We start from the raw sequence: 24986 nt of genomic DNA, 5'->3' as shown, positions 1-24986 counted from the left end.
CCTCTGAAGACAACAGACAGCCACCACGACAGCTCCTCACCTCCTTCTGGCCGGAGAGGAGAGGAGAGGAGAGGAGAGGAGAGGAGAGGAGAGATTTCAGTTGGAAAGGACCTACAGCAATCATCTAGTCCAACTGCTTGAGCAATTCAGGGCTGCCCAAAGGTTAAAGCATGTTATTAAGGGCATTGTCCAAATGCCTCTTAAACACTGACAGGCTTGGGTTTGGTCAGTGTCTGACCACACTCTCAGTAAAGAAATGCTTCTGCGTAGTGCCCGGTCTAAACCCCCCCTGGCGCAGCTTTGAACCATTCCCACGTGTCCTATCACTGGATACCAGGGAGAAGAGCTCAGCACCTCTCTCTCCCCTTCCCCTCCTCAGGAAGCTGTAGAGAGCAATGAGGTCACCCCTCAGCCTCCTTCTCTCCAAACTAGACAAGCCCAAAGTCCTTTGCCGCTCCTCACAGGACATTCCTTCCAGCCCTTCCACCAGCTTTGTTGCCCTCCCTCTTGATGCATTCAAGGACCTTCACATCCTTAAATTGTGGGGCCCAGAACTGCACATAGTACTCAAGGTGAGGCTGCACCAATGCTAAATACAGTGGGACAATCACCTCTTTTAACCATCTGGTTATGCTGTGTTTGATGCCCCCCAGGATGTGGTTTCCCTCTTGGCTGCCAGGGCACACTGCTGGCTCATACTGAGCGTGCTGTCAACCAGCACCCCCAGATCCCTTTCTGCAGGGCTGCTCTCCAGCCAATCCTCTCCCCATTTATACTTCTGTCCAGCATTATTCCATCCTAGGCGCAAAATCCGGCATTTGGACTTCTTAAATTTCATCCCATTAATCATTGCCCAATGCTCCAATCTAGCTAGATCCCTCTGCAAGGCCTCTTGTCCCTCAAGAGAGTCAACAGCACCTCCCAGTCTGGTATCATCAGCAAACTTGCTAATGACGCATTCAGCTCCTGCACCCAGATTGCTGATAAATATATTGAACAGAACTGGCCCTAGTATTGAAGCCTGAGGAACACCGCTGGTGACCGGTCACCAGCCAGATGTAGCCCCATTTACATGTAACCCTTTGAGCTCTGCCCTTCAGCCAGTTCTTCACCCAGCGCACCGTGAACCCACTCATCCCACAGCTGGACAACTTGTTCAGAAGGATGCTGTGAGGGACACAAAAGCCTTACTAAAATCCAGAAAAACTACATCCACCGCCTTCCCTTCATCCACTAGGCAGGTGTCCTTATCCTAGAGGGATAACAAATTAGTTAAACAGGACTTTCCCTTTGTGAGCCCATGTTGACTGTGCCTGATGATTGCATTATTCTTTAAATGCCTTTCAGTAGTACCCAGTATGATCTTCTCCATAATTTTTCCAGACACTAAGGTTAGACTAACAGGTCTGTAGACTGGAATAACATTGGCTAGCTTCCAGTCACCAGGGACCTCCCCAGACTCCCAAGACCTTTGGTAAATGATCGAGAGGGCTCCTGCCATAACATCCGCTAGCTCCCTCCGTACTTAGTGGTTTCTAACTTGTCTGGCATGGCCATCAATCTGGGATTAACCCAACCCTCTGGTGATGCACTGCCCTTTAACCACAGTGACCATGCTGCGTTCAGAAGTGTGTCTGGGTCCAAACCATCCCACTGGATACAGACGGGCAACAGGTAGGGTCTGCTTCCAGGCACACAGCTCCCAGCGATGCAGGCACGTCTTCAAAGCTGCTACACAGAGAGATGCTCTGCTCTCCTTTTTTACTCCCGTTTCCTTCTTTTCCAATGAAACTTCTCCCCTCTCAAAAGAGATAACAGCAATTATTGGGTTCATCAGCAATAATCTGCCATCATGCAGCCTGGGGATCTCAAAATGCCAGTCTGCCCACTGGACCATTGAAGTCGATGGCTGTTCCTAACCTTTAAATATGAATAGAGGGTGCCCTGCATAATGGATTGGGGACTGTCCATGGAGACCATCCGCCCGGTGGCTGCAGAAATGCTCACGTTGTTCTTCGCAGGAGTTTATTACTCAGAGGCTAATGCTAAAAATACATTGCAAAGTGCCTTATTTAAAAACAAAGGGCTAATGCGAACCTGGCGACAGAGAAATACAAGACCGAATCCAACCACCTCTGCCACCCAGGCTGGAGTTAAGCTGCAACCAGACAGGCACTAACTTAATTTGAAAGGCAATGACATAATTCTGAATTAGCTTAATAGGACCTGCAATTCATCCAGAAAAGCCTGAATTTATCTAGTAATTAGCCAGAGCTTTCAGAGTGCTAGGTATCTCCGTGGCGAGAAAATAATTACATAGCTTATTAAAGCGAGGTAAAAATGGACCCAACTGATATTTTTTTTTGTGCTAAACTCCACTTTCACTAAGTTAGACTCTAATGAAACATACAGTTCGCCAAAACACCAAAGTCACTTAACATGTTGAAGTTTTCTATTAATCACTTGGACATCATTTCGCAAGTGATTAACCCCCCTACACACCTGTCCCTCCCTGAAAGACACCCCCGGAGCCCGACGAGCAGTAAAACCCTGCGAACTTTTCAATGATTTCTCCATTGGTTTTGAACTCTGCCTGGATCAACTCTCAAATGACACATCCTGGAGGACGAGCCTGGAAATTGCTCTCCCCTCTTAGTCCTCATTACCAGCCAGGGAAGCAGACACATCCTCAGAGGAGCTCTTCAAAGCACAGCCAAGATGTTCAAAGTTACCCCGTGACTGTGGATGCACAACTTCAGCCTCTGAAGCAGGTCTGGTTTTCTTATGAGAGCTGCTTGGCAGCAGCAGATAAAGCCCTTTCCAGTACTTAGCTGGCCTGTAATCAAAAGGTTCGCTGTATCAGAAGCCACCTTTGAAAAGCTCAGCCTGGTCGGGCTTCAGAGCATCTCCCTGGTCCCACTGGGATGCCATGCACGACTACCTTTCCTGGGCATCTTCCTCACTTGCTTTCCAAAAGGCAGGCTGGGAGCGCCTTGCTCGCACACCCTGTGCCAGCCCCGGTCCGAAACAGAGCCGACCCACTTGAGAAGAAGAAACCCCTTAAAAGCTGGGAAAGTAGTGGGGGACAACCTAAAGAAATCAAACCTGGGACTGGAAAGTTTAAAGAGGCAAAGAGAAAGGCAGAAGAAATTGGGCCAGATGAAGCAGAACACAGTCCCAGTGTCTGCACAGGGCTGCTCAGGGGCTTGTCAGCCCGTGGCGGGCACCAAACTCCATCGTGGATACCTCGGCACATTTCAGAGCAAAAATTATAAAGTCAAAGAAATGGGAATTTTTTGAGCCCTAAAATTCAGACTCTTTCATTTTGTTTCTGCAAAAAAAAGGTCAAAATGAACTTTTGTAAGGAGAATTTTTTCTTTTCAAATGAGAAGTTTGGGCTTTGGTTAACAACTACTTAAACTTGCTATTCACTAAAGACAAAAGTGGAAACCAGAAGAGGAGAGATGTCAGAAAAAGGTGGAAAAGGTGACAAAAGTCCCACTTACAAGAGCAGATGAATGGTGACAGAAGAATTGCTGCATTTATGAATGCTACAGCAAAAGAGTTTTTATATCCTTGGTACCTAAGAAAAGGATATTGTGCAATGCTTGACTAAAAATATGCCTGACTCATTTTAAGATTGCACAAAAAAGATTCAAATGCTGCGGTCCCTCTCACAGGCACCACCCCATGACAAGGTCAGAGATGTTTTTGCACGTTCTCCCGAGTGAAGAGAGATGCTAAAAGCCCACGGTGGCTGATTCGCATCTAAACCTTGTGCATCTAAACAACTGCTACCCAGCCCGTGCAAGAAGAGCCATTAGTGTAAGAACACCTGCACCATCTTTTAACACCACAGCATCTTCTGGCAGAGAGCCAGCCAGCATGAACACAAATAGTCTGGAGACAGACTATAAGCAACCATGGAATTATATTTTTTTCCCCAATACCTTGCTTTTCTTGCTGGGCTCATCCAGGGAAAGCACGCAGGCTCCTGATTAACTCTCCTTTCAGGGTTGCGCTTGTCAGCAGGGTGTTGTGGTTGAAAGGACTGTTGGTTTAATAGCTCAAATTTTAATTTCTAGGAAAAAAAATGAACACACTTTTCTGCTTGGCAGCACTGACACGAGCCCGTATTGCAGACCGAGTCTGACCTAACAACGCATTTCCATTTGGATATTGCAACCGTCTCTCTCTCTCCTTTTTTTAATATTAAAGTATTAATACCTAACCACTACTAGGTCATCCTACACAACAAAAATCCCTTAATTTTTTAAAATTAAAGTATTAACACCTAACCACTACTAGGCCATTCTACACAGCAAAAATCACTTAATTACATGCTTAATGTTAACCTCAGGCCAAATCATTTGTTGATACTTTATTTTGCAGAGGACAGGCTTAAGCAGCTACCTGCAGACTTGATGAACATGGGGAACACTGCTTTCCATGCCACCAATGTCTAACGTTACTCTAACAGCACGTACCTGGTACCTGACAGGAACAAGATACTTTTATGTTTTAAATTCTTCGTCACAACAGCCTGGCCAGTGGGGCTGGCAGCTTTCCCTTCGGCACCTTGAGCCTCTCCACATCCAGCAGAAACCGAGCTGTCACCTGCCTGTGATCTCCACCAAGGAATTGCCTTCACCCAGGACCCAGCTGGGATAGAGCAGGATCCCACAGGCACCCACAGGCACTAACACTGCTGCGTTAACCCAGTCACAACAACGGGCTCCCAAAAAAACCTACATACTTACAAGGCAATGTGTTTCAGACAAGATGGGAACACAGCAGGCAGGGAGCCAGCCTCATCCTTCCCCCAAATACGCGATGCTAGGAACTTGTTGCATGGGTTAGACCAAGACAGGCAGTGACAAGAAAAGTAGTCTTTTATTTCAATTAATATTTCTTGGCATTAGGCAGATATTAAATAACACTGGAATGCACAAGACTATTAACATTATCGACAGCAAAAGGGAGGAGGTGTAGCCAAGTCGAGAACAGCAGTGCGAGTCACATCACCTCGGGGCACTCAAAAGCCATTTGACGCAGCAACCACCAGAAAGTAGGACTCCACTGAGAAATACAAAATGAAGATGAACTCCTTTCAGGTCTTTTGTTAATACAGTAACGTTGGAACGATTGACAGTAAAAATGAACAAATATTTGCATTCAGGAATTAAACATAGTGAAATATCCACAAACTGCTAGTCATGCATTTCTTTTGGAACAGCAATTTGCTAATGCATAAATATCACAAAAAAACAATCTCCAAGATTTGAATAAATCACAGACGACTAGAAGAAACAAAGCTCGAATTCTATTTTATGCCTTAAATAGATGACCTAAATATTTAAAATTTTACTTCACCATATATATATAATTTATATATATATTAAAAGAAAGTAAAGACCATTAGATAAGTGCAAGCAATTTTCCTCAAAAAGAAAATTGGAACCATGCCCAGGAAAGCTGCTTTTTTTTTTCTTTTTTCCTTTTTTTTTTTAACTTTCTACTCCATTCAGTCCACATTTTTTTTTTTACATAGTAATTTCTGAAGCAAAATAAATTATCTACCATCTGCTATGTCGGGTAAAAGTCCTACCTAGCATCTTCTTGGGTACTACTAGAACATCACCTTTCTTACAGACTAAGTGAAGTGGTATCTCACCAGCGATATGAACTCTTTTGTAGCTGCATGTAAACATACCTTTCGATTAACGTTTAAAATGTGTAGAGTGAATCGTAACATTACAGGGAAGCAGAAACGGAGCTGCCAAAGGAGAGCTGCACTGGTGTTAGTGAGAGGAGCGAGGGCTGGTTCGCTCGGACACACGCACACACACACACACAATCTGGCAATGGGATCTTATCCGCGAAGTGTGGAGGAATGGTTGAGAAGGCATCCGTTTGCGAGCAAAGCTTGAAGGACACAAGCCGAGATTCTCTGTGCACACTGTCCGCTTTAATCAGAATTGACTCGCGCTACTGGGGTCGCACTGTAACAACCGCACAATGGAGGGATCGCTCTTGGCACCTTTGATGAACTCTTCCAGCGACAGCTTACCTGAAAGGGAGGAAAAACAAAATGGAAATAATAAAAGAAAAGTCAGTTGCTGCTGCCACCGTCGCTGTAGCTTAAAAAAACCCCTCCTCACCGAAGCAACATACGTATATTTAATCTATCGCAAAGGCATTGAGGGGAATTTAGTGCAATGCACAGCAGCCAAATCCGACTCAAGCCCTTAAGCCCAGATGCATTTTTCTTCTGCAAAACAATCTAGCATAATAATTGTTATTTTTTTTATTTAAAAAGACAGTACCAAATATAAAAACAACTGTTCTAATATCATTTGGCAGCTTTTTACCCAGAACCAGACTATACAAATTACATGACACATGAACGCAAGGCATGGTACCTGAACACATGTACACTTTGAAAATTATGCCCATATTACTATGGCATTTTAAACCTAAATATCCCAAATGCTCTCTACTTTGCACCCTCTGGGTTTGTTGTGACGTGCAGGGCTGAGCAGTGACGGCTTTTCCTGCGCCTACAAGCTACTTGCTCTGCCCTGTGGGGTGTACAGGAACGGGACCTGTTTCAAAAGGCAGTGAGAAAAGCCAGCCTTGGGAGAGCCACCTACTGCCATGCATCGCTACCGAGTGTTTCTGGTTTATACACCGTTGGTTTAGGCCAGAGGCACTGACTTGGATGGACCCCGTAACAGTCTGTGGGTCTGAAAAAGTGATCTCTGGAGGAGCGACCACCCTAGCATCCCCTGGCTGCAACAGTGCTGTGGCACAGCATGCCATGGCACGGCAAGGAGGAAAGGTCCCATCTGGTCTCCCAGACCTCATCCTGGGGCAACCCAGTCTCCCGGCAGGTTTTTCCCAAACTCCGGACCAGTCCCCTGCACAAATGCCATCAGGAGCCTGTGAGCAGCCTCCACCTTGCCTGCTATCACCAATACTCTCTTGCTTCAGCACTCTGAACCATGGCAGAAATAAGCCGTAGCAATATAAACGAGAAATAGTTTTCCCTACGAACTGGAGGAGACAAGCATTTGCTGCATCCCTGTCACCAGGTCCGGTGATGTCCCATCTACTTCATGGTCCCAGCCCAACCTAACCCCAGCCTCATGCAACACCCCAGGGCCACCCTTACCCAACCCAAACTGCTCCGCTCGAGACAGCCAGGACCCACGCATGAACATCTTACACGTGGCACCCGCCTGCTGCCACTTTTGGCCACGTGCCCCTGAAGGCAGGGAGGCACGAGCTCATCGTGCCAGTTTTCACTGTCCCCGGGATGCTCCCAGCCTGCCACAGGGACAGGGAGAGGACTGAGCTTGGTGGCCAGCATCTGAATCAGGCTGAACAGGGAAGAATGAGCAAACCTTCCTCTTGTACAAATTACAGAAGCTCAAAAAACCGTGGCATGCTTCTGTCCTAATTTCTGGCTTTTAAGCTAATGTTCCCAAACCAAGTGTTTTCTTAAGTTTTTATCAGCCTGAAAAAGAGTACTCGTAACTATCAGGACATTTATTAGTTTTCCCCTTTCCTTGCAATACTTAAAAGCAAAGCACAAATCAAAATCTATTTGCAACATTCAACAATCAGATGGGGAAGAAGAAACATTTCCAGCCACCAAGAGCACATGCGCTTCCCTGCGCACACGCTATTCCTTGGCACTGCATGGCTTACAGGGCTGGTATTTAACTGGGAATAGGATGACTCTATTTCAGCAACGAAGTGCAACAGAGGGAGGATGTATGTAGCAGATTTTGTGACCACCACTCTGTCGCACATCTGCACGCACCGCTACTTTCCGCAGAACAAAAATGCTTTAATCATGTCATTTTAGGGCCCTCCACATGTGAAGTCAGGGGATGAAGTGCTAGTTTTGATGAAGTCAAAGGTAAAATACTCGAGGACTTCAGCAAGGCCAGGAATTTGCCCTGGGGGCTGCAGCACCAGATGCCAAAATGCAGCCATAAAATTCTCTTAAATAAAAACCTTTTATACATAAGATCATATTTTTCCAGGTCTCCATATCTCAGCACTAGAACCAAATCTGTGCTCCCACTGAGCACATCAGTAGGATACAACTCCTGATTTTGACATGGGCAGCTGCCACCTTGGCGGCTGCTGGGGTAATTCCCAGGAAAGCTCCACCTTGACTGGGACGAGAGGAAACACGTCAGCAGGCCGATGGGCAGAGGAAATTGCCCCATTTTGCCTGTGTTTTTCGAGGGTGAGGAAACAAGCTAGCTCAGGTGGAGGGGTTGTGACGGGTATGCTGTTAGATAATTTATCAAGTGGCTCCATAATTGGCTCAGGAGCTGTTACATGCCCCCAACATGCACACTGCAGCAGAGTAAACTGCAGGACCATGTGTGACCATGCATATACGTACACACACCATAAACATGCACAGAAAGTAAGTATAATGGACCCAGGGGAATTTTGCTTTTAGGTACCCAACCACATCCTCGACCCGCATTACTGATCACAAGTCCAGGACTGCAACCCTGTCAAGGGCAATGGGAGCAAAATCTTGTGCCTAGTTCGTGCTATGCCCAGAGAAAATAATCGAAAGACGTTGGACTTGGGGGTTTCAGAGAAGCCTTTGCCAAACGGGATTTACCCATGAAATGTTGGGGATGAACTGCTCCCCTCCCATCCCCTCATCCCCCCAGCAGGAAAAATCTTTCACCCACTGCCCAGTTATTCACCCTATTTCTTGTGGACTGGAGATGCTCACTGAGGCCAGGCAGAGACCAGAGGTACTGGTGGGGACACCCCTGCCCTCTACCTGACACCCCCCCCCCCCAATACCATCACCTGCTTCGACCAACACTGGGTTAGAAAACCTGTATTTCTAGAGCCTATGAAGGGGTGCCGGTGTTGTCCTACCATCGTTGTTTGTGTCCATCTGTCTGAAGATCTTGTCTGTTCGCTTCTCGGGAGTGGATTCATCTTCCGGCATTTTCATTACTGATGAAACCATTTTGTAGATTGCCTGGGTATTGAAAGGAAAAAAAAAAAAAAAAAAAAGATATAGGAAAACCACAATCCAAACAATGAAGCATCAGGACTGAGAAAAAGAATTCAAGCGTGTAGCAATAAAAAAAGGCAGCTGACCCTGGCAGGCAGCTGCAGGACTTTATAAACCAAAACAAATAGGAATTTCTGACTGCAGCTTTTTTTATTTTTCTTTCCTCTACTCATTCGCACTTGAAAAGAAGCTTCCGCACCACTGGGTCAGTTTAACTGAAAGTCAGGGTCTAAATTAATGTATGAGCAGGACTGAGCTAAAATACAGGAGGCAATGGTGTGTAATTCTCTTTTCTGCAACTGGGCTAACCCATTGCCTTTTCAGCTGGCTCTCAACATACACGCAGTTACGTGCATGCGTGTGGTGTTGTATGGATTACAGGTGAACGTGAATATATAGGAATAGGGGTTGTTTTTCTTTGTGGATGGGTAAGGAAACACATTTTTAGACTTACAAGAATGTGAATAAAGATGAGACCTCTTTAGGACACCTGCAGTCCTAGCCCTCCTCCTAAATTATCCCTGCTCAGCCATGAGGACCAAATGCCGGGGCACTGGCTGGGTGCATTACGTGCTCCCAGTGCCCCTTGCAGTGCACTGGAGACACATCTCAGCTGCAGAACGGATGGCAAGCAGCCCACTGCCGAGGCCGAGCCCCGGCTGGCACATGGGGCAGGGGCACAGGGGGCTCTGCCCCACACGCCCCCCTGGGAGAGCCTGTGGGCTACATGCCTCAGCCTTCGGGAGACGAGGACATGCTACGGCCTTTCATTTGGAGCTCATGTTGACTCAGATTTGAAGTTTCAAAGTATTAATTTTGAGATTAATCTGGTCAGTAAAATTTGCATTTAGGGTTTTTTGATCCCATCAACACCCCACTAAGAAATCCCCAGGGAGAGCTGCAAGGTTTTGGCTGCGGGCCAGTTGCACAGCCCCCTCTTCATCTCTTGGGCTCTTTCCTATTTGCACCTCATCCCAGCGTCCTTTTAGGGACAACGGGCTCAAGAGCCTCCCTGGGGCAGGAAGGACCCAGCTCAGCACATCCCTCATCTCCAGCTCCCACTGTATCAGGGTGAAGAGGTTACAGCAACATGAATAAAATATAAAATAGAGACAATGCCTCACCTGCACTATTTCTAGCATTTCCCCGCGGCTGATGTACCCGTTGCCATCCAGGTCGTACATACTAAATGCCCACTTCAGCTTCTGTTCCAGCTTGCCCCGAGAGGTGACGCTCAGGGCGATGATGAATTCCCTAAAGTCAATCGTCCCGTCACCGTTGGTGTCAAAGGTGCGGAAGACGTGCTCCGCAAACTTCGATGCATCGCCATAGGGGAAAAAATTCGCATATATTTTTTTGAACTCTTCCACAGTCAAATGGCCCGTCGGGCAATCTTTTAGGAAGCCCTTGTACCACTCCTGCAGCTCATGGTCTGTGAACTCAGTGTTCTCGCGGAGGTCCTGGAGCACCTCGGGGCGCAGCTTGCTGTTCTGCTTCCCCATCCTCTTCTGGATCCGGGTTCAGCGGCTGCAAAGCGAGAGAGCATCCACCTGAGGTCCGGCCCCACTCAGCAGAGAGGGGCCAGGCATAGGCAGAGCCCTGCGGGAAATGCAGACCCTGCCCGATGCAAGGGAGAAAGAGGAGAAAAAGGATGCTATAAATCACTGGGAAAATATCTCATTTCATCTGGCCTCTTTTCCTCTCCTCTCGGCTCTCTCAATTACTAGTATGCTGCGGAAGGACAAGGGAAGGCAGTTTGGCAGGGACTATTTTGGAAATATTAACCCTTATTATCAATCCTTATTATTTGGAAAATAATCATCTTTACTATTTTATTTCTCTGCTACAATCCCACTGCTCTATCATATGGCTTGCGGTGCCCAGGTCTGGATCCCAAATCTTTGACCCACCCCAACAGGCTGATCTGCTGCGACGAACGAGCGGGAAGGGACAGCAGCGGCGATGAAAAGTACAATCCATCTGTTCAAAAGTGAAAGTAAGCAGGGACGAAGCGAGGGGCAGGAAGGGCAGGTGGCTCCGTGCCAGCCACGTTCACATTGTCCAGATGCTCTTTGAAACCCCTTGGCTTATGGAGCATCTCTTCCCTCCTCCCGTGACAGCAACACCGGCACAAGAGACTTCATCCTTCCCAGCAGATCACGACCCTCTGCCTCCCCAGACAAGCAGAGAAAAGGGCTTTTTAAAGCAAAATGTTTGGCAAAGCAACTCCTTCCAGGTTTATTGGGGTTTATACTTTTACATAAGCTTATTCAGTAAGTTCAATATTCCCCAATGTGGGCAAAAGGGCATTTCAATCTCAGGATTTTATCAGGATTTCAGGAGGGGGCTGGGTTTGTCCCCTCCTTTGACAGTGCCCGTGATGCGCAGGTGACTGCGTGGGTGAGACTGCCCAGCAACAGGAAAGCTCCTTCAACAAAATGAAAGACAGTCAATCTGCACTTAGGAAAAAACAGGGAAAAAAGATACCATGATGTATTTTTGGCTTTATCCCTTTCAGCCTTTCATGGCTTCCCAGCAATACCAAACCAATCTGCCAAGCAAGAGGTTGAGCTCTATCTCCTTCCCTAGACTCAAGAGGTTAATTCACAAGCTTTGTGCAAAGTCACATCCAAACCCCTGTGACTGGTCCAGCTTAAATGGCATTTCTCTGCAGTCTGTTATGCCCCGTTAGGCTTGCTCATAGCCAGTGCAGAAGGCAGGTTAGTAACAGACCAACACCACGCGGCTACTCGGAAACTGCAAGAGCTAAGCAACAAAGCGTGTAGAGACCGTGAAAAATATAACAGGGCTAAGCACTTCACAGAGAGTAAAAATCCCAGGCATGCATAAGACCCTAAAAAAAAAAAAAAAAAAGTTAAAGGTCAGCAAAAAATAAGTTGCTCTACAGACAGATTTTCAGCAGCTGAATTTAAGCTCGTTTTATTTGTATTCCACTTAGTCTCTGCGTCGCCTCAGCAATGTAAAAAATCCACATCCTGCTCTGTGGCTTAAAGCTCAGAGACAAAAACCAGCCAGCTGCTCATTAGTTCAATGCATCGGGCTTAACGGAAAACTGTGTTATCATTAGCACTTCTGTTTTCTAGAAAAGCTGCCAATATATTTCAGCTCCAAAGCTTTATTTTTGTCCATTTTATTGCAGTTTTCTCCGGGCCCCTGACACACCTCTGCTTGCTCCCAATGTGCAGGGATGCTACAGCTCCCAGTCCCTGCCAGCATTATCCCTAGGTGAGCACTGGGCTGCCCTCCAGTTAAACCACTGTCTCCCAGCTGCTCCCGCTGCCTTTCCATCTATGAGTCTCCCCTGCTCCATATATTCATCCTTGCAGCGCCAAAGGCAGAAAACACAATATTCTACTCTGCTGCAGTCAATTTGTAGAAAACAGTGGCTTGGAGCAAATAACAGATCGACCGTAGTCCTTTTTTTAAGAGCAGAAATTGTAACACTACATTTCTGTCCTTGGGCAAGGAGGTGCCTTTGGGTCCTGTCCTTCAGGGAATCCTCGTGGCTTCATGATGGCCAGTCCAAAAGCAGTCCCTGCCTCGCTAGCAGCTGTCTCAGACTTCCCTGGGAGGGGGCCAGGAGGAGCAGCAGAGCCCGCTTAATGCAGGAGCTGGACTTTAAGCAGAAACAAACTCAGCTTTAATCATGCACAGGGTTGAGGAACGCATGGTAAAACTTCCAACAACCAGCAGTTAAAAGAAGTTTGAAAAGGTTTAATGCCATTTCTCCCTGTTCCTATAATAACATTATTATTCCTGTTCTCTTAAAAATAGAGGCCCCTAGACAACAGAGGTAAGATGTTAACTTCATTTATTAGATTTCATTACTTCTACTAGCAGTAAGAGATATCCTGTTATTTGGATGGATGCTCATTTACTATCAGCTTCAAAAGCTTTATATTCAAGTAGTCTTTGCATTCAACAAATTACAGGTTATTTCAACCCTTACTCCTCTTTTACATATTTTTAGATCAGAAAAATAATGTGCAATGCATGAACACAACCTTTTTTTGCATATGAGCTTTCTGAAAGGCTTCATAATATGTTCAACCCAAATGTAACCCTGCAGTTGTTGTAACCATTTTGTTACAAATAATTAAATAACCAATATTAACATTAATTTATTAAAACCCATCTAAAAAAAAAAAACCAGCTTTGGTGTGAATTGTGTTGCAGGTAGCTCCTCCAAAATGAAATGCCTAAATATCTCATTAATCATGACAGCAACCCCTGCTGCTAGCATCCAACTGACATTTCATTCGATTGCTATAAAATGCTTTCATCAAATCACTTTCCAAAGGCTCAGCAGCTGATTTAGCCACAAGACCACTCGGAGGATGGCTGCTAATGGAAATCACAGGGAGCGGGTCTGGGATGCTCAGGTCAGTCCTGTGATTTGGGCTGTGGGTTTTTTTGTTGTTGTTGGGTTTTTTTGTTTTTTAAAAAAACAAGCTTGTACCAGCCAAATCACTCGCTGCAGTGGGCGTAGAAGGCAAGGGAGAAGAGAAATCCTTGCACCCAGCGTTGCCCTGGGCAGTCAGCAGAGACCTAACTCCAACACAGCCTGCCTGTCCCTCCGTTCCCGCCACGCCAGGCTGAAATCCAGGGAAGCGATGCCACACACGTTACAGCGAGGTCCATCCCTGCTTAGCTGGATGAGCGAAAGCCCTCAGAGCATCCGGCACTATCATGGCAGTAACAAAAATAAGCACAGGAATGCCCTTGAGGGGATCAGACAAGGAAAAGCTTAGAAGTGTAACTGCCCACCAGTAGACTTCACAAGTATATCATTGCTCATTAAAGCGATGCTCAGTCACGTAAGGCTCAAATGGGGAATGCAGATACATTTTTGTTCCACTTTCAGACCAAATTTTTTGTTAAAATCACACGGTGCTGCTGCCTGCCTGCAATAAGCTACATCCAGCCAGGCTAGAAACCAAGATGCCAGAGAACTCCTACCTGAATACATCCTCTGTCCTTCTAGGCTCGCCAAAAATAAGCAATAACGTCATAGCAAAAGCCTCGCAATGAGTAAAAAGGTCTTTTACTGAGGCCAAGATGCACACCAGTGCGCACACCAGCACTACGGTGAGTAACTGTGGCTAACTCTGAAACAGCTAAAGTAGCAATTCTGTGTTTTTACCAATAGATGGACGGGTTGTCACTATCCACGCACTTAAGTATTTGCAATACTTGTAACAAAGCTCAGTGCATCCTATTTTTACATGAACTCTTCGTCAACCACCGGTTACTGCGGGTAGAAGCATTCTCCGAGCACGTAACCCAGAAAGCCAGAGACCAACCTGGCTTTTTCACTGCAAACCTTCTGAAGGCAAAATCCCCTTGAACTGAACTCCCGATGGGATCCTCTCAGTGCATCAGTTACAGCTGCAAAAGGAGGAACGACTCCTTAGAAATGCACTTCCTTGTGCAAACCCCCTCGGATACTGATTTAGTGTTAATAAAAAGAGGAAAATTGATGAAATGCCTGTCTGTGGGACAGAGCTGCTTTCCAGCAGAGAAAGACAGTGCACAGAGAAATAGAATAAATACTCTCTATACTATCTGAGCTATCTGCTTCGCAGGGGGAAATCTAGCACTATTTCTCTTGCAGTGCTGACTTATAAAACAGAACGAGTGTGTCTGAGATCTGTTATGGTCCTGAAGCTGTAGCACAGTGCCTCTGGGACTGCAGGAGCTCAAAGCAAATGAACAGCATAAGCCCGGCAGCAAATACTGCTCTAAGTTGGTCTGAAATGCAAGAACCATTCCCACAGGGGATGAAGATTTTTTTATTAAAACACCTAAAGCGTCAGATCCATCACTGATGCCATCTGCCTTGGGGCGCAGAAGAGACAAAAGGATTTAGCCCACAAGGACCTTGTGAGCATCATGTTAAGAAAGGCTTTGCTTGGAAACACAAAATTTTACAGTGACGGTGGTCAAACACTGGCATAGATTGCCCAGAGAAACTGTGAAGTCTCCATCCTTAGAGATACTGAAAACCCAGCTGGACATGGTCCTAGGCAATCTGCTCTAGCTGACCCTGCTTGAGCAGGGGGGTTGGACTGGATGATTTCAAGAGGTCCCTGCCAAGCTCAACCATTCTGTGAAATAGCCTCATTATTTTTCCTACAGCCAGGTGAAGACGAGAGCCATGAGGAGGTCCTGCTCCCTGCTCCCCTGGGGCAATTCAGCAACTGTGGTGTCTTGTTCTGAGCCTGTACTTTTTAAAGTATGATCCTTATATTAAAAACAAACAAACAAACAAACAAAACCAACATGAAAAAACACAAGTAGTCCAAATGAAAGCCTCAGTCACTAAAGATCTGTGCTGCCACACTTCAGGAACACACCCTCGGGAAAAAATGTTTTGGTCTGTGGTAGCACCAGCGCTCACCAACTCAGTCAATGCTCAGATGTATTTAAGGAGACTCCAGCTCCCATGGGCCAAACTGCAAGAGGGAGATGGGTTCTCAGGCACACCAGTTAGCAACAAATGCCTGGCAATAAGAAAAGATCATGTAGCAAATAGGCTGCAAAATGGGATTATAATGACATCCTCTGGACCATGCTTTGCCCAGGGCTGGTCAACGGGTCTGATCTGAACTGGGAGGGGAAATGTGCAATTACATGGGCCTGGGACAGATAATGAACTCTGGAGCAAAGAGCAGATTTTGTTACATGTTTTAATGCCAGTATCCTAAGCAACGAGCATTGCAATAGAGAAGGCACAGGATATACAAATACGTTGCTATAGATATCTGGTCCTGCCTGGTAAACTCATGTGAACTTCTTTCCTGCCCTGTGGCAAAAGCAGCACTGAAGCTCACATACCAGCTACCACAGCATGTGCTTTGTCTTCCCAAGCTGTAGGTGCAGAGCCAAAAGTAACACGTTTTGATAAAGCCTGTAGTGCAACAAGGAGTATCTTCACCTCTTGAAAAGTTAATAATAGAAGCAGCGAGACAAAAGAGAAACCTCAATCAATAATGCCGCGAAAAATTCAAACCCTGCAGAAATGCTGCGGGGTTTGAGATGCGAAAGGCTGGCGTCAAGAGGAGCTGAAGCTCCTTCCTCTGCTGCCTTTGGGGAAACAAAAACGAAACCTGACAAGTGAAGAACAGACCAAATAAATGGCTTTTTAAATTTTTCACTTTCAATGACTAATCACGCTTTTATTTAAATAAGTAACATTGCTTACTTGCAACTTATTTTCACGTTAAATCCTCTTCAGAAGCTTATTAAAAAAAAGTAGGTGAGCAGAAGGACCATCACCTGTATCACCCACATTTTCAGTTCCAGAAAACTCAGTAACAGTTCAGGTATGTGCATTGAATGTCCTTCCAAAAGGCGCAGTGAATTGGTAACAGGCCTCGAGCCACCTTACTTTGTAAGTTTATCCATAAACACGTACTCAGGAACTGTGTGGTCTTGAAAACCTGATTCCACGTCTGGGATGAAAACCCATTATAAATAACCACCTACCCCCAGCTCACCAAAGAAAGATATAATTACAAAGGCTCCAGTCCCGCAAATAGCTATGTGAGAGGAATATTTCCAGGCTGGCACATTCATTTCAGGGAGTCAGCTGCAAGGGCTGAAACCTAAGAAATTCACTTATAGGTCTCTGGATTGCTCCTGTCTATTGAAGTTACTTTACTCGGGATTATATTCCTGATTTACAGGAATATAATGATTTACAGGGGGAAATCAATTAGTCGCTGACATCGAGCATCAATGCATTAACCTGAGAACCATTTTACGTTCAAATCATCGGTATGTGGTGCAGAGGCATTTGCAGATGATAGCAGCAGTCACTGCAATGAGCTGGGGCACGCTGGTACCTGCTGCGCACGCCGACACTGACCTCCGTCACCAGGAGATGAGAGTTTGCCATCGAGGGCACGGTTACAAATTCGCTGCAAAGAAACAAAAGAACCACAAAACACCCCCAAACATTCATGAATTGCTGCTAATGAGGGAAAAAATGAGACCTGTGTTGGGACCAGAAAAGTGGCAGTTCCTCGGGGAGCTCTCTGTCATGCTGTCCAGCTCAGGGAGGAGAGCTTATTACTGTAAAGGGCAAATATTCCCAATGAAGTAAGAAAAGCACAGAAATATTTTGAGTAAATTAGGAAATTGGGTTAATTTGGCTGGGAGCAGATAGGGCAGCAATACAGCTTGTGATTGGAGACAGGAAAAGAAAATCATGAGTGGATTTTCCTTGTCTCCTCCCTTTGCCTTTTCCTTTTTTTTTTTTTTTTTTTTTTAAACAAAACCAAGGGAGAATCAGCCAGCCCTATTTTGTCTTCAGACACTGTGGAAAGTTGGCAAGGCTTAAAAAAAAAAAATACAGCTTGTTTACACAATATTACAGAGCAAGGAAAACATGTCAGCACAATGTCTTAGCATACAAGGTCTTTTTCAGGGAAGGCTGCATTGCACGAGGAAAAACCCACGTCATGTTCATTGAAGATACTATTGTGATACACAATTTTAAACAAAGCTCTGTGAGTCCAGGCCTGCAGGACAGGGAAATGTGCCTGATGTGAACCTGGAAACCAGAGAGAACTTTGTAGCCTCACAGCTTACAAAGAGGGGAAAAAAAGTGATAAAAATCAGCACAGGGCATTATATTTTTAATATAAATAAAACCACAGAATTAACATGGTTGGGCTGTCTTGCCGTTGGATGTTAGAAGCTTCATATGATGCATTTATTTAATTGATGAAGGTAAATCACATCCAGCTTCCCACCCTCTCCCTGCTGGCTTTCCCCAGCAAGCGTCCTTAACACAGCCGTTCTGGGCAGGGGGCCAGTGGAAGGGGCAGCAACGCTTCTCAGGCGCTGCCCATCCAGGTGAGATACTCTGTGCTGCATCTCATGTTGAGCACCCTGCTACACTAGTGGAGACGCAATATATCGGTCTCTTTTCCTCTTCTGGTGTGCAAAGCCACCTTCATAAAGTCCCTAAAACATTTAAAAAGTCAGTGTGCCACTGAAAATCCTTTAAAGTCTTGTTTGCTTGCATTAAGGGATGCATACGTACTGATTTGAGGGACAAATACAGGTTGTATTCCCACTTTTTACATAGCTGTCCTCTCTACAGAATAATTACAGCCCTAGAAGAAAGGAAGCTGGACTAAATTTCAGAAGAATTAGCCAAAATATGGCAGTATCAAAAGCCAGCCAACTGCACCTGAGCAAACCCCGTAGCACTGCAGCCATTTGTGTGCAGTAGATGGAGAGCTTGGGGACAATAACACTTGCTAAAGAGATAGCGACAGATGATAATCGGCCCTCGCTGACCATCCTCCCTGCTAATGATGCCTAAATGAAAAGAAAAAAAAGAAAAAAAAGAAAAGAAAAGAAAAGAAAAGAAAAGAGAAGAGAAGAGAAGAGAAGAGAAGAGAAGAGAAGAGAAGAGAAGAGAAGAGAAGAGAAGAGAAGAGAAGAGAAGAGAAAAGGAGATCTGTCATCCTTCCCTTCCCCAGCTGCAGGTACTGTGCTGAGATACGGGGCTTGGAGAAATCAAGGGGATTTCAGGGCAGCTAATTTCAAACAGGGAAGAGAGGAGAACTGGGTTTGTTTTCAAGACAGTGGAGACAAACTTTTTTTTTTTATTTTTTAAAGCATTATTTAGCAGAGGTATGCTTAGGAAAACGATGCTGAAAAATGTGATTTTGGAGACAGGTCAACTAGCTACCTTCAACAAAAATTCAACCAATATTTATTTAGATGCTTAATTAAAAATACTGAAACACTGGGAGGGAAAAAAAAAAAAAATCTACCAAAAAAGAAAGACTGTTTGTCACTAACATTTTCATCCACCAAATACACAGCTATTTCTACTACCACCCAGGTTTTTGTTCCCAAAATCTCAAATCTAATATAAATGCATCCATTTATGTTATTAATCTAGCTTTCTAAATGAGCTTTTTTATACAGATCATCACTTTAAAATAGCACAAAAGCCATGGGTTAACTACTTTGTAAAAATACACTCCACTAAACCAAAATTCTTCTCAGAACACTGTTCTCTTTCCCCTTCAGTGGCAACAACTAATGACAGTACTCTAATTGTTTCACACCTTTATTTTCCTGTTTGATGAATGAAAAAAACGCTGAAGTTAAAAATCTAAAAGCCAACCTAGAGTTTAACTTTTTTTTTCTTGCAGAGGTGTAAAAACCCTGTGAAATAAAAACTCTGCGAAATAACTACATGAGAACAGCATCCCGCCAGTAAGGAAGGAACCTGGTTCCACTGGATGCAGCAATTCAGGCAGCAGGAGACCCAGTCTTCTGCTGGCAGGAATCAGCCCAAGCTCTACGCTAGCTGAGGATATTACTCAAGTCTTGGTGCAGGGGACTGTACCAGCCTCAAAGGGATTTTTTAAATTTAATTTTGAAATCAAGAAGCCAAAAGTACAGAGACTACTATCACATGCAGGAAAGCCATGTACCCAGCACACATCTTGGACAAGAGCATCGCACCAGGAACTCGTGCTCGGGTTTGCATCAGGATAACCACAAGCCTTTGTGCCTTGAGAACGCGATGCCAAACACCTCGTATTGAATTATAGCAAAATCTGTGCTGGGATGCAGACACCCATCTGGGGCAAACTCCTGCTGTCCTCCTGGGATGGCAAGGTCTGCCCACACCCAGGAATGCCTGGGCTGGTGAATCCCCATGGGCAACGTGTGCGAGGGTACACATGGGTGTTTGCCCAAGGCAGCACCTCAGTGGTGTGAACTCCAGACGCGATGGTCGCAGGGATGAGCAGGGCATTGGCATCCTTGTTAGGTGGATCCTGACCACAAAGTGCCACTTTCCATACCCATTGCAGAGACAAGAAGCACATGTTTGCTTGATCAGCGGTGATATGACAGACCATGTCTCCAGCCATGCATGATGCTCAGTGATACAAGTAATATCCCCTCTCACTTCTTAAGTTCCCATCATTAAAAATGGGAGAAGTTCTCCAGAAAACAGGAGACATTGGATTATTTTGTGACTAGTTCCTGCAAAAGCAGTACAAAAATGGATAACACCCCTTCGCTGAGCTGTCAGGGACTGCACTTGCTGGACTCTCGCAGCACCTGAGTCCATGGCAGGAGCGGCTGATGCAGTAGCATGGCAGGACACCTCCAGTCCCAGCCCACGCGCTAAGTAGTTGCAACTTGCATTAATCCTGAACACTCGACAGCATGATTTGCTTTGAAGTGCGTTCACTATAAATTATGCAGAAGAGCAATATGACAGTCTAAGAGAAACGGGGTGCTCCATATCAGAGAAGACAGCTGAAGACCCCCTGACCCAGACACACGATGACATTTTTAGGGCCACCAAGAACAGCCCTTTGAAAATCCTTTCCTCTGGCATTTCTGCACAGCATTCAACACTCGCATGCAAATCATCTTGGAAGCAAACTATGCAATCCGCATTCAAGACATCACTTTTTTCATTAACCTCCACCACAGGGCTCCATCCCCAGCAATATCCACACCAAATGTGCTTTTCTGAGTGCTGCGGGTGAGGGCTGCCTGGAGCTGAGTCTGTCAGCAGGCTAGGCAAGACAGTAAATGGAAAATCAAATCATGCTGTATTTTATATTTATTTCTAAGTGATGCCAGTAGTGGCCAAATGGGTGTATTTTTGTCCCTAGCTGGGTATGGTTACAGGAAGGAGATGCGATGGGTTTGGAGCAGGAAGTACCCCAACAGGCGTGGGATGAGAAGAGCTGACCTCCACCTGAGACCACACACGGGGCACATCCTCTCCCACCGCCTCGGTGCCGCGTCGGTGAAGGTCTCGACTGGAAAAACAGGAAATGAGTGTCTTCTCTCAACAGCGATGTTGAAGGTGGACATTCATGGGGGGAGAAGGGGACGAGGGAGAAAACCTACTCCTGATACCACCTTAAGGTCTTTTTTTCAGATGGCACTATCTTCATGAACTTTGTTTCAGCAAAGATAAAAAAAAAAAAAAAAAAAAGGCACATAATCAGTAAGGTTTTAATGTATCAGGCCATAGACATACAAGGTCTTCTGGGTCCAGCCATGCCAGGATACTGACCTCAGCCACTTTTTAATCTTTTCATTTATTACTCTGGTCTCTGAAGAGACCTTAAGCTATACCTGGTAGCAACTACTAGTCAGCTCCACTTCTAACAAGGCTACAGAAAATCCTACTAAACCCAACACTTTCACCAATTTCTGCATCTTTCACAAACCAAGATCCACGCTAGCCACCAGGCTGTCATTCGTTTTTAATCTCCCTTCCCCAAGGATGACATATCTATTTTCCTGGAAATTTTCAGCAACTTTTCTGCACGAGGAGAAGGTATCCTGTGTGAGAAACCATGTCAACAAGACCCTTCCGTAAGTGCAACATTTGCGTAATGTCAACACAATAATTTATCATTTATTTTTTCCTCTTGAGAGGAACAGGAAAAAACTGTTTAAAGGACGCGGCAGTGCTTAAAAGGAGGGCTACAGTGGTGGAGGATGGTGCACTAATTGAAAGTTTCTGAAGTGATGCCTTCTCCCGGGGTCTACAGACATCATATTTCAGCACACAAGAGCAAGGCTGCTTCCCTTCGCCTTGAAGCCTGCTAACAGCTTTTTGTTGGCAGAACGTATGTTGAAAAGGGAAGGCCAGCGAACGCACCACCTTCAGGGTCAGGGGAGTCAGCTCCAAAACTGATGTAGGTGTTTGGAGTCACACTGGCATCAGGGAAGAGGTTCCTGCTGGAGGAAGGTGAAGCTTTATCTGCTCAGCAGAAGGTAGTCTGGACCATGGAGGCACCAGGTAGATGCTCCAGCTGATGCTCTGCCCTGGCCGAGTCTCCCGTTCAGCCTCTTCTCTCTCCCCTCTGCAAACACAGGCACAATCCTGCTGCTGGACTTTCCTGAGATACATCAAGCACATCAGAAATAGTCCCACATTCCCCCACATGCTCTGAAGAGAGTAGGCAGTACCTTAAAAGCATTTCAGGCCCTCACATCCTTGTGGTTAACTTTTTTTTTTTTTTTTTTTTAGCTTCTTGACCCTCTACCACAGAGATCATGACTTGTCAGACTTGACACCTCCCTTAAGTTTCACAACTCAAATGCAGCAGCAAGCATCAATGGGGCTCCCAAACGAAGGTCGACCCTCTTATTTCCTCTCTGCAGCACCAACATTTCCAATTGCAGGAGGGGTGGTGGGACAGGGCGGACAGATGGGCATTTATATATCCTACAGCCCAGCCCAGGACAGCGCTCTTCGGCATTTTGGTGCCAAAACCTTCTGTTTTGGAAAAGGAGACGAGCTGCAGCTGAGGATGACCCCATTGAACAACTGCGCATCGCCCCGGCATGCTGGGTTTTGGAGCAACTCCAAGCAGGGTGGGACTGTAAGGAAGAGGACAAAAGCTTTGGATAGAGATCTACAGGAAGGAAGCGCTTCCTTCTTCCTATATTCCACAGAAAGGACGAGGGCTTTAAATAACCCTCCTCCCAAGTCCTGCTGAAGACCAAAAGGGTTGCCGCTGGAAGAAAGTCATATCTGGCTAGGACCCGGCTGAAGGCTGCTGGGGGTCTCCCACGGGATACGGCCGCCCCGCTGCAGTTCCCACCACGTTGGTGGGAAAGGGAAGGCTGGGCTGCACACAGTCCCATTGAGACCGGCACCATCCAGATAAAAAAGCCTATGGAAAGCCTGGGACAGGGCTCTCAGCTCCCTCACCAAAGGTGCAGAGCCAGACTTGCCCCCCACCCAAGAACATCCTTTGCTGAAAAAGGAAAATCAAGAAGCTACATTTACACTTTGCAATGCCATCTCAACATCCCACTATTTCTCAGCCCCATTTACCTTCTAGCTCTTTCTCCTGTGGCCCATAGGGCTGCAGCAGCCCCTTTATTCTGACAGACGGAGACACTCAACCTGCTCCATCCATGCCTCCCAGCTCCTTCCCTCCCTCTCCACCTCTGCAGCCACACTGGACCTTCCCCCCCTTGCCTCCCTCCTGCCTCTCGCACGGTCCCACATGTAGACCATGAACATTGGAGCCAAGACAACCTGTTGGTTGGGCAACAGTACTGATAAGCAAATAACCGGCATTGACCAAAAAACCTCCGCTCCTAACGAATACTGATGGAATATTTAACTTTGCTTGGATGTAACAGGATCAGGCCCTAAATACAGTATTACATATTTACAGACCATCCAGATCTTTTCTCTGTACAGTTCTGCATCAGATATCTAACTGTCCATTTTTAATGTATATATTCAGTTATCACACCTCTCGCCTGCCCTGTTCTCCACCCCGAGCATCAGCCCACAGGAAGAAGCCTGTTTGTCATTTTTCAACCCATCCTTAATGTGCTGGAGCACCCAGTGCCTATTAACCCAAGAGAAGACAACCTGTGCTGTGCCAAAGTTGCTTAAATCTACATCTTGGATATTTTCAATGGGCTGGAAGATTTAATAAGAGAAAATAAGGGAGAGTAGGAAGGAAACCACAGGTTTGGAAAACATCAGGCTAGACAGATTAAGAAGCAATGTGGAAAAAATATATTCCAAATTATATTCTCAAAACAAAAATGAAGATACAGGCAGGTCGGAGAGAACTGAGTGGTGCACGCATTTCTGCTATGGTCTCTGGAAAGAAATGGCATTGCTTTGAAATGGGTTTGAACAAACAAACTTCACCTTCCTGGAGGAAAAAATTAGTTCATGAATGGCTTTGCACAAAGCAATTACCTACTGGTTTGGAACAGACGTCTGTGGTTTTGACCTGCCAAGATAGCCATCAAAACTGCACCTGGTCCAAAACTGGGAGAGATAAAGTTATCAACTCCTCCCCGGTTCTACAAGGGATTGAAAGAATCAAAACTATTTCTCATAGCAATTATCTGCCAGGTTCTGGGTTCACTGGACAACAAAATGCGCTCGGTAAATGTACTGTTGTTATAAAACTCCTGGGTTATCTCTACTAATTCATATTATGGCAATACGGTGAGCACTCAGCTGAGAAGGCGGCTTTGTTGGGCTGAGATTAGACAAACTGCAGTAAGAAACAGCCCGTGGCGACACCAAATTCGCAGCCAGGGGTGAGAGGGGCAGACCTGCCCCAGTGCCAGCCCTGGAGAGATGGCACATCCACCATGGGCACACACTGAGGCAAAGACGCTGAGTGCCACCGTTCCTGCAAATTCAGTTCAGCTACTATAGGTTATTTCTCTTTTTCGTGTTGCTTCCAAATTATCTCAGTGTCCTATAAGCTTCCCTTACTCAGCTTTGTCCTAATGGCTTCCATACAGAGCTATGCCCAAGTGGATGTACCTCAATGTACTTGCAAATGCAGTCAGTACTCATTATTTTCAATATTCTTAAAGATGAGCCGCTCCTCTTAGAAATACAGTCACACTGAGGCCCTTAAGGCATCACACAGGTGCGTGTTTGGATGTTTAGGTAAGCATTAGGGGAGCTCACGCCCAGCAAGAGCTCATCTGTCACACCGGGGTACAAGTGGTACTAGAAAGCCCTGGCTGTCCCCTTGCCCTGCACATTTTTCCTGCTTTTTGCTGAGACACAACAGCCACTTGTGCATAAACCCAGACAAGATTTACCCCTCCTCACATAACCGACAAGACCAAACTAATGGTGCTGGCAACTCCTCTCACTCCGCCAAGCTAACAGTGAGGATTCAGCAGGGGAAGGGACTATCCAGCTCACAAGGTTTGGCCCCTGGTACAGCAGGTGTAGCATCACTCATTGACTTTCTTCTTGAGCTTCATCCCAAGAGCCAGTCAGGCTTTGCTCCCATCACCCCAGTCACGGCCCTGATTCCTCTAACAGCTTCAAAAGTCATCTTCTAATTTCCAGCCCAAATGTGTTCAGTGTTGGTTA

General features: G+C 45.8%; 1 protein-coding gene across 6 annotated transcripts in view; it reads right to left on the bottom strand.

The window, feature by feature from the left end:
- Nucleotides 1-4896: 4896 nt before the first annotated feature.
- Nucleotides 4897-24986, bottom strand: part of HPCAL1 (hippocalcin like 1) — a 67188-nt gene continuing 47098 nt past the window's right edge. For 3 of the 6 annotated variants that reach the window (XM_082306691.1, XM_082306693.1, XM_082306690.1), the window contains 3 exons: nt 10192-10594; nt 8926-9031; nt 4897-6070 (listed from right to left, as the gene is read on the bottom strand). In XM_082306691.1, coding sequence (XP_082162817.1) covers nt 5973-6070; nt 8926-9031; nt 10192-10569 — 582 coding nt within the window. In that variant the 5' untranslated portion in view covers nt 10570-10594 and the 3' untranslated portion in view covers nt 4897-5972. Of the gene's footprint in view, nt 6071-8925; nt 9032-10191; nt 10685-10977; nt 11171-24986 lie in introns of those variants that run through there. The other 3 variants (XM_082306694.1, XM_082306692.1, XM_082306695.1) reach the window with 2 other exon arrangements.

Source organism: Platalea leucorodia, assembly GCF_965183815.1.
Source record: "Platalea leucorodia genome assembly, chromosome: 3".
Taxonomy (NCBI): domain Eukaryota; kingdom Metazoa; phylum Chordata; class Aves; order Pelecaniformes; family Threskiornithidae; genus Platalea; species Platalea leucorodia.
This window is presented reverse-complemented; position numbering and strand designations above follow the sequence as displayed.